The 13922-nt window shown below is 38.4% G+C and overlaps 1 protein-coding gene across 1 annotated transcript in view; it reads left to right on the top strand.

Annotated features, from left to right (window-relative positions):
* ABCB4 (ATP binding cassette subfamily B member 4) overlaps positions 1–13922 on the top strand; it is an 86593-nt gene that overhangs the window by 39833 nt on the left and 32838 nt on the right. Inside the window, exons 14-16 of the mRNA XM_023736051.1 lie at positions 3195–3356; positions 7671–7844; positions 13382–13528. Coding sequence (XP_023591819.1) covers positions 3195–3356; positions 7671–7844; positions 13382–13528 — 483 coding nt within the window. The remainder of the gene's footprint in view (positions 1–3194; positions 3357–7670; positions 7845–13381; positions 13529–13922) is intronic.

The raw sequence follows: 13922 nt of genomic DNA, 5'->3' as shown, positions 1-13922 counted from the left end.
AATAGTGCAGCCATGTTTAAATGGCATATATCCCCACAAGGATGTACCAGTATTATATCTATTATTCTTCCCTGGAAGAATAATATTTTCCTTTCGTGGATCATTTTTTCATTTATTAATACCTCTTATGTGGCACCAACTTATTGTAGTTAGTTATTTATGTACGTGCCTTCTCTCTCCTAGAAAGAATAAATTCCCCTAGGAGGCAGAATGAATAAATAGTTCATGTTTCTATCTCCACAAAATTTAGCCCAGTGCCTTGACATAGTATAGCCTAAATAAATATTTACTGAATTAAATATCATGGTCCAACTCATTGAGAAAAAAAATTACATATCTCCATTAAAAATTTTTTAATGTAATTAAAATTTTAATAGTAATTACCATATCAGCTTTTGATTCAATAAATAGCAACTATTTATCAAAATAAATAATATGCTTTTCAATATGAGATCATAAAAAGAAATATAACAGCAGATTTTATATTCTGATTTTTTTAAAGGAAGTCAATAATTACAAAGTTTTATACCTTTACACACACCCCTACTCATAGTGTTATAATACTAGAGGGGCAAGAAAAGAACCAAAAGATGGCCTCCATGGTGATTTTCATGAAATGACTCCCAAGTGGTTTCATTTCAGTGTATTTTTACAGAAGTTTCAAGAAGGCTGAGGGATTAGTACTCCCTTTGTTTAGGGCTACATTTCATTACATATTCTGTTCCTGCACATCCAAAATTATAGAAGGTCCAAATTTCTTGACAATTGGTGTCCTTGAATCTAGGATATTTATTTGTCAATGTCTTGTCATCATGAGGGTGTCTGATTGCTCTGAAAAAAAAAATCTCTATGTTAAAGCTCGACTTTGGCCAAGTGTCCTTGGTCAAGGGCGAGAGTTACTAACTTTTGAATTCACATACCCGTCCTTCACTCACAAGTCTGATTCCCTTTTCTTGTACAAATCTATTGACATAGCATCAGCCTATTTTTATCATAATGACAACATAATCACTATTATCAATTTACTAATCAGTGTTAGTGTTATGAATATCTTAGATTAATCAAATTATTTCCTGTATGCCTTATCATATGTGGACCAACCTATACAACTTCCATATCAGTAAATATTTATGAATGTTTCCTTGGGGTCCGTATACTAAAAATTAAAGAGCAATCTTGAATATTGTCCAATAGAGCTATATTCTCCTCTCTCTCTTAATAATTTTACTATTATATGTATTTTGGGTCTGTTTCTGGACTTTTACTTTGTTCGTTGATCTGACTGCCTATTCATGTCCTAGTGTCCTTTGGATTTTACTATTTTAATTACTGTAATTTTTTATGTTTTAATATCTGATAGAGATCAAAACCAAAACCAAACCCATTGCCATTGAGTCTATTCTGAGTCACAGTGTCCCTAGAGGACACAGTAGAACTGCCCCATAGGGTTTCCAAGGCTGTAATCTTTAAGGAAGCAGACTGCCACATCTTTCTCCCTCAGTAGGTTTGAACCATCGACCTTTCAGTTAGCAGCTGAGCACTTAACCACTGCACTACCAGGGCTCCTTCTGATAAAGATATTCCCCTTTTATTAGCCTTTACTTTTAGAATTCTCATAGCTAGTCTTTTTTAAAATTGAGATATCATTCACATACCATAAAATTCAACCTTTAATAATGTACATTTAGCGGTTTTTAATATATTTATGAGGTTGTGCAACGACCATGACTATCTGATTCCCGAACATTTTCATCACCCCAAAAAGAAACCCAGAGGAGTAATGAGCTTCTTATTAAGGGTAATGGAAAAATTTGGAAAGGGATAGTGGTGATGGTTCACACATCATGATGAACATACTCAGTGCCACTAAATTGTACATGTAAAAAAATGCTAAAGTGGCAAATGTTTTGTTATATATGTATTTACCACAATAAAGAGAAAGAAAGAAAGAAACCCATACCCACTAGCAGCCGCTCCCCATTGCCCTCTCCTTCCAGCCCTTGGCAACCACTAATCTGCTGTCTGTCTCTGTGGATTTACTTCTTCTGGGTATTTCATATAAATGGAATCACACAATATGTGACCTTTTGTATTTGGCTTCTTTCACTTAGTGTAGTATTTTCAAGGTTCATCCATATTGTAGCATGTATCAGTACAGCATTCTTTTTTATGGCTGAATATAAGGTTGCTATGAGTCAGAATCGACTCCACGGCAATGGGTTTGGTTTTTTGTTTTTTAAATATTTCATTATATGGATATAAAACATTTTGTTTATTCAGTCATCAGTTGATGAACATTTAGATTTTTCCCACTTTTTGTTTATTATGAATCTAACCTCTCTTATTTTTAATTTCTATTTTTAACTACTTAGTTGAATTAGTCTATATTCTAATGACCCTCCTAATGACATGATTTTATTGTCTCAGAGTGGGTTTGATCATAAGAAGCTGTCAGCCTAATAGGGCTAATGATTTTCAAAAAGAGTAACCATTATCAATGACATAACATTAATAATTTGTTGGACATTCTTCAGGGTTTAATTGCCCATTAGTAAATCTACCAAGCCAATATGTCAGTTCACTGGAGTATGTAGACTAGTGTGCATAAAAAGTCACTTGGAGTGCTTGTTAAAAATCAAGATTTCTGGCATCTCTTCAGAGATGGTGTTTCAGATAGTCTTTGAACCATAATTTGAACAACCCTGATTCAGAGGTACATTTTTACCTAAACTGCCTGCTGTCCATCAAATTACAGTTAACATCAGGCCTTTCAACAGGAACCCTACAGAAGTTCTCTGAAGAAGGCTATCACTTGGCAACAACTTCCCTAAAATGTTTTTGCTAAAGTGTCTTGCATACCATCTAACTCATAACTAGAGAGCCTCAGGCAGGTACTAGTGAAAACACTTAAGAAGGATCAAATCTTTGTTTTTTTGAGAAAACACTGACTACTGTAGGCTTGCAGAGTTATCTGTCCTCTAGGCTGGCCTCCAGTCTGGTTTAGAGCTCAAGTCTGACTTTAACCTTTTGTAGAAGAGTGATGGCTTTGCTCTAATCACAGGAAGATCTGGAGGATAACCTACCGTTTCATCAACTGCAAACAACATCTATCCAAATGCTTAAATGTGCATGTTAATTTAGTTTGTCAGTGTGGTAAGCCTGCTGCACCACATTTTTATCTTTTTCCTCTTTAGGCCAGAGAAGGCAGGACCACCATCGTGATAGCACACAGACTGTCCACAATTCGAAATGCAGATGTCATTGCTGCGTTGGAGAATGGAGTTGTTGTGGAGCAAGGAAGCCACAGTGAACTGATAAAGAAGGAAGGGGTGTACTTCAGACTTGCTAACCTGCAGGTATCTGCTTCCCAGTAATTTTCTGCTGTTTGCTTCTCAGTATAGTATTCTTTATGATGCAACTAATACCAGATAGAGAAACAAGAAACTTCAGGAAGATGATTGAAATTATGTATCTGAGACTTTAATTCAGAATAAGAGAAAGAATCTGTGAAAGAGAGAAGGAGGGGTGAGGGAGAATGCCAAAAACATTCTGAATTAATTCCATAGAGCAGAGATTCTTAATTGCCTCTGGAATATGCTCAAACAGATCCTTTCTACCATGAGATGAGGGATAGACAAGGTAAATAAGAGGTGGAATTAAGAGGGTAATGTGAGGCTCTCTAGTGGCTGGGGTGAGATTCTGTGTGATTTTAAAATGTTTCCCAGATGATGCTAGTATATCTAACACCAATATTCCTGACTCCAGAAAGTGAATAGTTTCGTTTTCTTCTAAAAATCAATCATGCTCTCTGGTTTATTTCTCAAAACAGGTTATATTGATAAATCATTGCTTTGTCTTATTATTAAAAAGTACATTTTGTTGTTCTTAGTTATTTAAGCAACCTTACAGAATAAATAACTTAAAATATTTTACTCTATACACATATTCTAATATTTGTCAAGTATATACATTTGCTCTGATATAACTGTAATTAGTGTGCACATATGCATTTTTCTTTAACATTTCAGATACATGTCATCCAAATACTATCATTTTAATAGGCACTCAGCAGCTCATTATATTAATGTATAATAAATTGCTTCATCATTTCTCTAAAGTTGGATACTTGGTTTGTTTCCAGTATTTCTCTATTCTAAATATTGCTACTTGTGAGCATAGGTGGGATAAAAAAAAAAAAAAGGTTCAGTCAAAATTTGCCTTATTTTCTGACAAATAACTTCTCTAACTCACATTTCCCAAATTTGGTATACTAAACCTGCCATGTGAGATTGTTACAGAGTTAAGAAATAAGCACCTGAATATTTAGTACTAAAAAAACACCAAAATGTAACATTAAAAGGGTGAATTTGTGGTATATGAATTATATCTCAATAAATCTGCCATTTTAATAAAAACCTCCTGACACAAAATAGATGCATGATAAAATGGTAGTTACTGAAATTTGCAAATTCTCCAAAGTGAAATATCAAATGACATGATACAAAGTATATATAATTCAGGCTTGTATTTTGCCAGAGAAGTTTCTCCAGGAGGGGGTGATCTATCATAGTGTCTCTGCCAGTTGCTTCCACATGGCCTAGTTACCACAGGATTTTTATCATGAATAGTTTAAATACATACAACATAAGTCAGTTTTAGTTTTCATTTCATTAATGGTTAACAAGGCTCTCTGATTTTGCCTGTGATGACATGTTTGGTCTTCAACTGAGGTGACCACTTTCTCCTTTACCTGGCCTATCCCCTGAAAGAATAACCCTTCACTCTCATCATCACTTAAGCCTGGGAGACTGACATAGGGATATAGACAGCTCTGATCTTTCCATATCATATTCCCTAAACTTTCTTCTCTAGGAAAACTATAGATGAAGACTGAATAGTGGCCTGGTGTGACAGAAAAGGGCTGTCACCAACTAAGCAATGGCTTTGGGCTAGTCTTCTAATAAAATTGGGTTTTGTTATCCTCACTTGTAAAATGAGCAGGAGCTTGCTTGGACTGAGACGACCTCTGACATTTCTACCAGCTCTAGCATTCTGTGCTTCTTAGGCACTATGAACTTCTCCGTCTTGGTACCCATACCTTTCCCACTTCTGATTTGGGTTTTGCCCTCCAACTTATGTGTTAGTGCTGTTGGAGACCTGGAGGAAAGTACTACAGTGAGCTCAAGCTAATGCTGCTTCCTTTTCCTCAAACCCCAAAAGATCAACCCAGTTTTAATACAATCTCGTCTTTTTTGTTCTGTTTTAAGTAGAATGATCGGTGTTTATGCATAAGGTAGACTATTGCTTCTTAGTTTTTGTTTTAAATCTAACTTAATATGTTTTTCATTATAAATGTAATATACTCTTATTTTTAAAAATCCAAAAAAAATGAATATTACCCTAAGTACTTTAAAAAATCACCTATATGAGGCCAAATGGTCAACAATTTAAAAATTCCAACATTACTGAAACATGTATCTTAGGTATTTGAAAATTTCCATAATCCAAACCCCTAGAGAGAACCACGGATAGCCATTTGGTATTTATTTTTAATCTTTGCTAGTCTCCAAGAGCTAAACAGTCTCTAAATTTCTTTACATATTCATGTGATTGAGCATTATTTCACAGGTTCATTGTCCAATGGTATTTTTACCTCTGTGAAAATATTTGCTCTTATATCAGCCCATTTTTCTATTGGGTTGTTCATAATTTTCTTATTGATTTATAGGAACTCTGCATAATAGGGAAATGACTTCTTCCTTTCATGTATTGGAAATATTTCTTCCTGCTTTGTTCCTTGCAATTTCACTTTGTTGTTTGTTTTTCTGCCATAAAGAAGCTTTAAAATTGTACATGATTAGATTATCCATCTTTTCCTCCATGTTTTCAGGATATGGGGTTGTTCTTAGAAAGGATATTTACCCGTATTTCCTTTCAGCATTTCTTGTTTTAGTTTCTACAATTAAATCTTTGAGCCAGCTTATATATATTTGGGTATAAGAAATAAAGGCTAGTGTTTTTCAATAAAAAGAGCCCTGGTGGCTCAGTGGTTAAGTGCTCAGCTGCTAACCAAAAGGTGGGCGGTTCAAACCCACTAGCTGCTCTGTGGGAGAAAAACGTGGCAGTCTGCTTTTGTAAAGATTACAGCTTTGGAAACCCCGTGGAGCAGTTCTACTTTGTCCTACAAGGTTGCTATGAGTTGGTATTGACTCAGTGGGTTTGATTTGGTTTTAAATGTATACTTTTTATCACCTGGTGAACAATGGCCATCTTGGCTTTGGAGCTGAATGACCTCTCAGCTGAAGCACTCAACACTAACTGAGTGCTTTAAGTAAGGCACAGAAAGAATATTATGGAGGAGAGCAAGGTAATACTCATTTGTTTGTAGAAGGAGGCAACTATTGGAATGGGCTAGTTGGAAGAACTGTCCATTGCAATGGACCCCTTGATGGAGTAGATAAGATTGCAAAAGGGAAAAGAGATAAGGGAGGCATTCATGTGAGGTGGTCCAGTTTGATCTGGCATGAGCTAGATTTTGGGGGAGCCAGGCTTGAGCATTTAGTAGGGCACTGTGGAAGATTTTTGAGCTGGGGCATAATTTGAGCAGAGCTACCTTTAGGAAAATTAATGTGGTAGCTGTGCGGGAGTAGGTGGAGTAGAATGCAGGGGATCAGTTACAAGAATAAGTTTCTAGTCTAAGTTTGGTTTCGGTGGGGGAGATGGTAGAAAACAGTTTCAGTCATGAGCAGTGTAAAGATGTCCACCAAGCAGAACATATCTTTGCAGTGTGGTTCAAGGTGAGATATATATATATATAAGCACACAGGGAATATTTGTGTAGGTATTCAAAATACACTTGTGCAGAGATCAAGACACACAGACTACTGTAGATGCAATAAAATGCATAAGATTGAGTTTGAGGGCAGGACCTGAAGGGGAGGAACAAGAATAAGATAACACTATATAAGGCTGAGGTCCTGGAGAAACCATCAAGATGTATACTTGGACATGGAGGAAGCAAGCAGGGAACCAGACCCAAAGCCTGACTCCAGCAAAGTTGGCTTGATGTTCCCTCAGTGGGCAGTGACCTAGAGGTCCTTAAATTACTCCTAGTAAGGAGAGAGTATTGCCTGCAGTGAGGCTGAGCTTGCATGCCGAATCTCCTGGGGTGAGGTGTGAGTCTCATCAGGACTGCAAGCAAGGAGGAGATGACTGCACTCAGCCAGTCTGAGAAAAACAGTTTTAATTGTCTTCCATGGGTGGCAGCCACATGTTTTGATTCAGATTCCTTCTTTGTAGCTTTAAAAATTAACCCGTGGTGATATTTCTGTTTATTCTTCTTATTGTTCTCTAGATTCTTGCATATTGAGGAAATTCCTACATACCTGCTGGATTATGAAAGATTTGTCTTTAAAAAATATTTTAAAAAATATGTATACTCCAATTCTCGTATTGTTCAAATGGAATTTAGCCTTTCTGTCATTTTTAGCCTTTTTTACTTCCATCTGTTGACAGACTTCTTTACAGTTTTCCAGCTAACCTTGATCAAGAAGCTGTTACGGAATCTTAAAAAGGTTGACATATGTAATATTCGAAATTGCTTTATAGTTCTAAACTTGAAGGTTACATCCATCTGGATATACACACAGTTTAACATTTTGTTCTTTCAGACATCAGGAAACCAAATCCCATCAGAGTTTGAAGTTGGACTAAATGATGAAAACACTGCCACTGGTATGGCCCCAAATGGCTGGAAACCTCTCATATTTAGGAATTCTACTCATAAAAGCCTTAGAAATTCACAACTGCATCAGAATAGCCTAGATGTGGAAACCAATGAACTGGTAAGTTGTGTTTCACTTAAATTCAGTCTTTTACTTTATAGTTTTGCATTAAAATTCTTCCTCAAATAAGTTGGTGTCAAGTGCTTTATCTTCAGTCTCACAATTCTGACTTCAATTGCCTCAGTTCTGCTCCTATGACTTTCTATTGAGTTGTCTAAGTCTGACATTTGATTGTTAATCTTCTGGATTTCTGATTGCTGTCTCTCTATGGATTCTTGCAGCCTGTTCAATTTGTCATTATGTTCTTCTCTAATCTTTTTAATTTCCTCTATTGCGTGTTCTGAGTTTTGCTTAATTTCCTTCCTAATTTCTTGAAGAGTTCTGTATATTAATCTTTTGTATTCTGCCTCTGGTAATTCCAAGAAATTTTTCTCCTCTGGAAAATTTCTAGATTCTTTATTTTGGGAGCTTGCTGAAGCCAGCATGGATTGCCTGTTTATGTGATTTAATATTGACTGTTGTCTCCGAGCCATCAATAAGTTATTATATTTATTTATGTTTGCTTACTGTGTCTTAGCTTTTGTTTTGTTTTGATATGCCCAAATAGGCTGCTTGTATGAGCTAGTTTGATTATTGGCACCTTTGAAGCTCTAATGTCCTGTCACCAGGTGGTTAGATCTGTTACTACATATGTGTGCTCAGGAGTCTGCCCACTCCTCCTATATGGATTCAGCTCAGGTGCCCAGGTAGATAGCCACCAAATGTGTGGTGTAGGCTCTCACCTACAGTCCTAGAACAGGCAAGAGTGATTGATATAGGCACAGGCATCTGGCTGCAGCAGGGGGACACACTCTGAGCAAGGCAGGGGGCTGACAGCTGCCCCTGAGTGTCCAGGAGGAAGGTGTGTCCCTGCTCCCTAGAGCACATAGGTGGGTGGGTTTTGCAGCTGGACTGTGAGCATCCAGTACTGTTGTCTGTAAGGACTAGGGGGCACCTCTTATTCATGGGCCCGTATCGCAGGTGGCTAGGTGGCATGGGTGGAGCCACCAGTCCTCAGGCCCCTGATGTGGGTGGGTGAAGACCCTGCTTAATAGGCAGAGCAGTGTCAAATGTCAAGAACCTGCCACTTCACAGCTGAAACAGTTGAAGTTAGACTTCAGGTATATACCCTGTTGTACTGCAGTAATGAGGGCCTACACTGTTGAAATGGCCCCACACAAATCTATTCCAGGGGAAAGGCACTCAAAGTCCCTGGATCCCTTATGCCTGTGCCTATGCCTACCCTGGGTTCCTGGCTTAGGGGAGCTGGCAGGTTATTTTTTGCCCTGTTTGTTAATTTGTTCACTCTCCAAGGCTGGGAGATTGGCTCCGGGCATGTGACGAATCCTACTTCTGGCCCAGGGGACTCGGCAATTGCTGAAGCTGGTTCAGAACCCAGTGCAGAGCAGGGAGCAGGGAGGTAAATGGGAGAGAGGTTTTTCCTAAAGGGGGGTGTTTTTCATCCATGCGGTAGGCCGTACGCAAGTATTTACCTTTCGCCAATCGAGGGCTGCTTCTCACTGGTTCTAGGTGGTCATGTAGACTCTCCGTGGCTGGGTCTCTCCCAGTAGGGGAAACGCACCTCCCAAGAACTGCTGCTTGCCTGCTTCACCGTTCACCCATGAGCTGATCAGACCTGAAGGGCTCAGGCTCTTGCCGGGTCAGGTCTGGCAACTCCTCGCTGCTTCTGAACCATCTCTGCCTCCCCCTGCCACTCAGTCTGGTTCCTCAACTCTGCCTTTGATGTTCAGGGCCCCCAGATTGTCATATATAATTGATTCACTTGTTTTTTTGGGTCTTTGTCGTAAGAGGGTCCACCAGAAGCATCTGACTACTCTGCCATCTTGGCCCTGCCTCCTGCATTAAAATTCTTAACCTTTTGCAGGTGTAGATCATTCCTGCTGTGAGCCATCTTCTTGTTAGGTGTTGTCGAGTTGGTTCTGACTCACAGCAACCCTGTGTACGATACAACGAAACACTGCCCATTTGTGCGCCATCCCCACAATCGTTGCTATGTTTGAGCCCATTGTTGCAGCCACTGTGTCTGTTCATCTCATTGAGGGTCTTCCTCTTTTCGCTGACCCTCTACTTTACCAAGCATGATGTCCTTCTCCAGAGACTGGTCCCTCCTGATAACACGAACAAAGTACATGAAACTAAGTCTTGCGATCCTTGTTTCTAACGACCATTCTGTCTGTACTTCTTCTAAGACAGATTTGTTTGTTCTTCTGGCAGTCCATGGTATATTCAATATTCTTTGCCAACGTCATAATTCAAAGGTATCAGTTCTTCCTTGGTCTTCCTTATTCATTGTCCAGCATGTGCGTGCATATGAGGCAATTGAAAATAACATCTTTGCTTTTTAACACAACCTTGCTTGCTGAAAGTGAAGAGGACTTGAAGCACTTACTGATGAAGATCAAAGACTACAGCCTTCAATATGGATTATACCTCAACATAAAGAAAAAAAAAATCCTCACAACTGGACCAATCAGCAATATCATGATAAACAGAGAAAAGATTGAAGTTGTCAAGGATTTCATTTTATTTGGATCCACAATCAACGCCCATGGAAGCAGCAGTCAAGAAATCAAATGACATATTGCATTGGGCAAATCTGCTGCAAAAGACCTCTTTGAAGTGTTAAAAAGCAAATAGGTCACTTTGAGGATTAAGGTGCACCTGACTATGAGCCATGCTCTTCTTAAAAAAAGGAAATTTCAAATTTTAAATGTTTTTGACAGCGAATTGAAATGTGTTCCAATTAAAAATGGATTTCTAATGGAAAAAAAAAAGAGATCTAAAAATGTGGCCCTTATGTCTTAAACCAAACCTGTTGCCACTGAGTCAATTCCAATTCATAGCGACACTGTAGGACAGAGTAAAACTGCCCCATAGGGTTTCCAAGGAATGGCTGGTGGATTTGAACTACTGATCTTTTGGTTAGCAACCGAGCTCTTAACCACTGTTAAAATTAAATATTCCACTCATCTTTGAGGCTCAGGGAGCCCTGATGGCGCAGTGGTTAAGAGCTCGGCTACTAACCAAAACGTCAGCAGTTTGAATCTGCCAGCTGCTGCTTGGAAACCCTATGGGGCAGTTCTACTCTGTCCTGTAGGGGTCACTATGGGTTAGAATTGACTTGACAGTGATGGAGTTTTTTGGTTTTTATATTAAGAAACCCAGAATAGCATCAGCTTAATTGAATTAATAGTTTTTGTTTCTCTTTCACATAAAATAATTAGAGGTGAGAAACCCAGAGCTAAACTGTTGGCTTGGGCTCCTTTAATTAGGATGGGCTTGGGCTTCTTTAATCTTTATCCTGACAATTATGGCATGAGGCTTTCATCCTCAAGGTCACTTCACAACCTAAGATGGCTCCTGCAGCTTTAGCTATCACGTTCACATTCCAGGAATGTTCCAGTGTTTCCAAAAGTTCCACAAATGCTTTTACTTATATATCATTGGCTATTACTTCATTACTTGCACATACCTAGTTGCAAGGTCGGGGGTGGGGGGAGGGAATTGGATCTTTTTGCTGTATGCATTACCACTCTGAATTAGATTGCAATTCTTTTACTAAGAAGCAGGGGAGAATGACCAGGAATAGCAAAATTGTACATTCTTTAACATTTCTCACCTGAAGATTTGAGATATTATTAATTCAAGTTGGCAAAAAACAAACAAAAAATATACAATAGAAAATTCATTCCAAGAAAAGGTATTTCCTTATTTCAAGGAAAGGTTTTAGAATACATGTTGATGTTACTTGTTGATAAGGGCTGAGTTTATTTTTATTCTTGTTGGTCTGAAAAAATTAGCTCTAACAAGAGTTCATTGCATCTGTTTTTCTCTGACCAGTATATTAAAATCATTTTATACAAAAATTACAAGGGCTCTCTTGGAAGTATTAATCTTGCTATATTTATAGAAAGAAGAATAACAATTATACTATTGTACAGCTGCATTCATCATAAGTAAAATAAACAATTTCCCCTTTTTGGCTATAGAATTGTCCACTTTTTATTTCCTCATTTATTTTGAGAGTTATTCTGCTAAATTTTTAGGGTCTAGTATTTTAGAGAAGATCACAAAGTAGAGGTGGAGACAGAAAATGACACTATCAACAAGATTGTCTTAAGTACCATCATAGACGGAGAAACAATGTGTCGATGGGAAGGAGAAATTAAGCCTGACTGGAGGGTCTGGAAAGAGCCCTGATGGTGCAGTGGTTAACTGCTCAGCTGCTAACTGAAAGGCTGGCAGTTTGAACCCACCAGCTACTCCAAGGGAAAAAGATGTGGCAGTCTCCTTTTGTAAAGATTACAGCTTTAGAAACTCTATGAGGCAGTTCTACTCTGTCCTATAGGGTCACTGTGAGTCAGAATTGACTTGACGGCAACGGGTTTGGTTTTTTCGTTTTAGAGGACCTGGGAAGACCTGTTCATGTATGTTGAAGGGCAGCAATCTGAGAAAAAGGCTTATTCATCAGGCCAGAAACCAGAACTTAAAAATAATGTTAACTGGAGGGGAAGCGGGAACACTAAAATACAGAGAAAATTGTTGGTTTGAAAGAAGAGCACTGAGTAAAACCTACTGCTACTTTCTCTGTTTCATAGAGACACAAATATAATCTATTTGAAAGATCTCAAGGAGTGGGATTCTGTAGCCACCTTTCGTATCTGGTTTAATGCTCCTATAATCAGAATATTCTTCATGTCACCTAAATTCATCATGCTGTATCAGACATTTAATTCTACATTTGCTGAGACGCTGATACATGCCAGGCTTTGGCTAGTTTCTGGGGATATAAAGACATAATCCTCACCTTTAAAAAGGTCACACAGTAGAAAAGGAGATGGAGGCAAAAAAAATCACAAAACAAGCCAAGATAGGAAATAAGAGAAGTCTGCACGAGGAATGATAGTAGAGCAAAAGAGGTATAATTAACTTCAGTTTTGAGAGTTTAGGATGTGTCACAGAAAAGGCAGCACTGGGCAGAGTTCTGGGGTACTACATAACATAACCAGGCCCATGTTCTCTGGTTAATAATGGTCTACTACATTTATAGGGCATTTATCCAGTTATTTATATGCATTCTCTCATTTGATCCCGATATTATCTCTGTTAGAGAGACAGGACCAGATCATTAGATAGGAGAAAAGTCCAGCGCAATTCATGCGACCTAGGTATGACTGACATACAGTTGTGTAAGTACAGTGCTGGGAACACAATCCCAGGACTTGTACTTGAATTCTAGGACATTTTGTGCCCAGATCCTGCTACCTCTCAATCTGCTGAGGCTAGAATAAAGACAGACTGGTTATACCATGAAGATTATTTCTTGGGTGACAGTTCATACTCAGCTCATGCTGTGCAATAAGTGGGCTTTGTTAACATTTTATAATATACTGTTCTCTAGCAGTTTGTTGAAGACTGATCATTCTCTATACCTAGTTTGCAGGTGCCTTGAGGGCATTGGCCATGTCTTTTCTATATGTATAAACTCTGGTAATTTTTGTGTTATACCTGTTTGCCTTGATATTTATATGTTCTAGGATGCAAATGTGCCACCAGTGTCTTTTTTGAAGGTTCTGAAACTGAATAAAACAGAATGGCCCTATTTTGTGGTGGGAACTCTATGCGCCATTGCCAATGGGGCACTTCAGCCAGCATTTTCACTCATATTCTCAGAGATGATAGAGGTAAGTTTGGAAACATCATGTAACCACTTGATTTGAATCAGTTCATCAATTCCTTCTCATCCCAGTCTCACCAAGTGGATCCACTGTGTGATTTACTCCCAAGTGGGAGAAAACACTCTCAACATAATCAAAGTTAGAGTCCCTAATTCCCTTCAGAGGAAAGCTGCAAGGGAAAAGAAAAGTAGTCTTTTAACCCATTCCAAGTTATGATACTAGTGTAATTATATAATGTAAAAACCGACCAAGAGGGCATTCTAATTAGCACTTCTCTTCATTTGGGTGAAACCAGTGTCAAGCAATGATTCCCACACTGTGTGTGGAGAGGAGCTAGTACATGTCTCATAGGAAGGTGGAGATAAGGTGGAGGAGAGGAAGAATTAAGGTCATAGTGTTT

The sequence above is a fragment of the Trichechus manatus genome, unplaced genomic scaffold (assembly GCF_000243295.1).
Source record: "Trichechus manatus latirostris isolate Lorelei unplaced genomic scaffold, TriManLat1.0 scaffold00085, whole genome shotgun sequence".
Classification (NCBI taxonomy): domain Eukaryota; kingdom Metazoa; phylum Chordata; class Mammalia; order Sirenia; family Trichechidae; genus Trichechus; species Trichechus manatus.
This window is presented reverse-complemented; position numbering and strand designations above follow the sequence as displayed.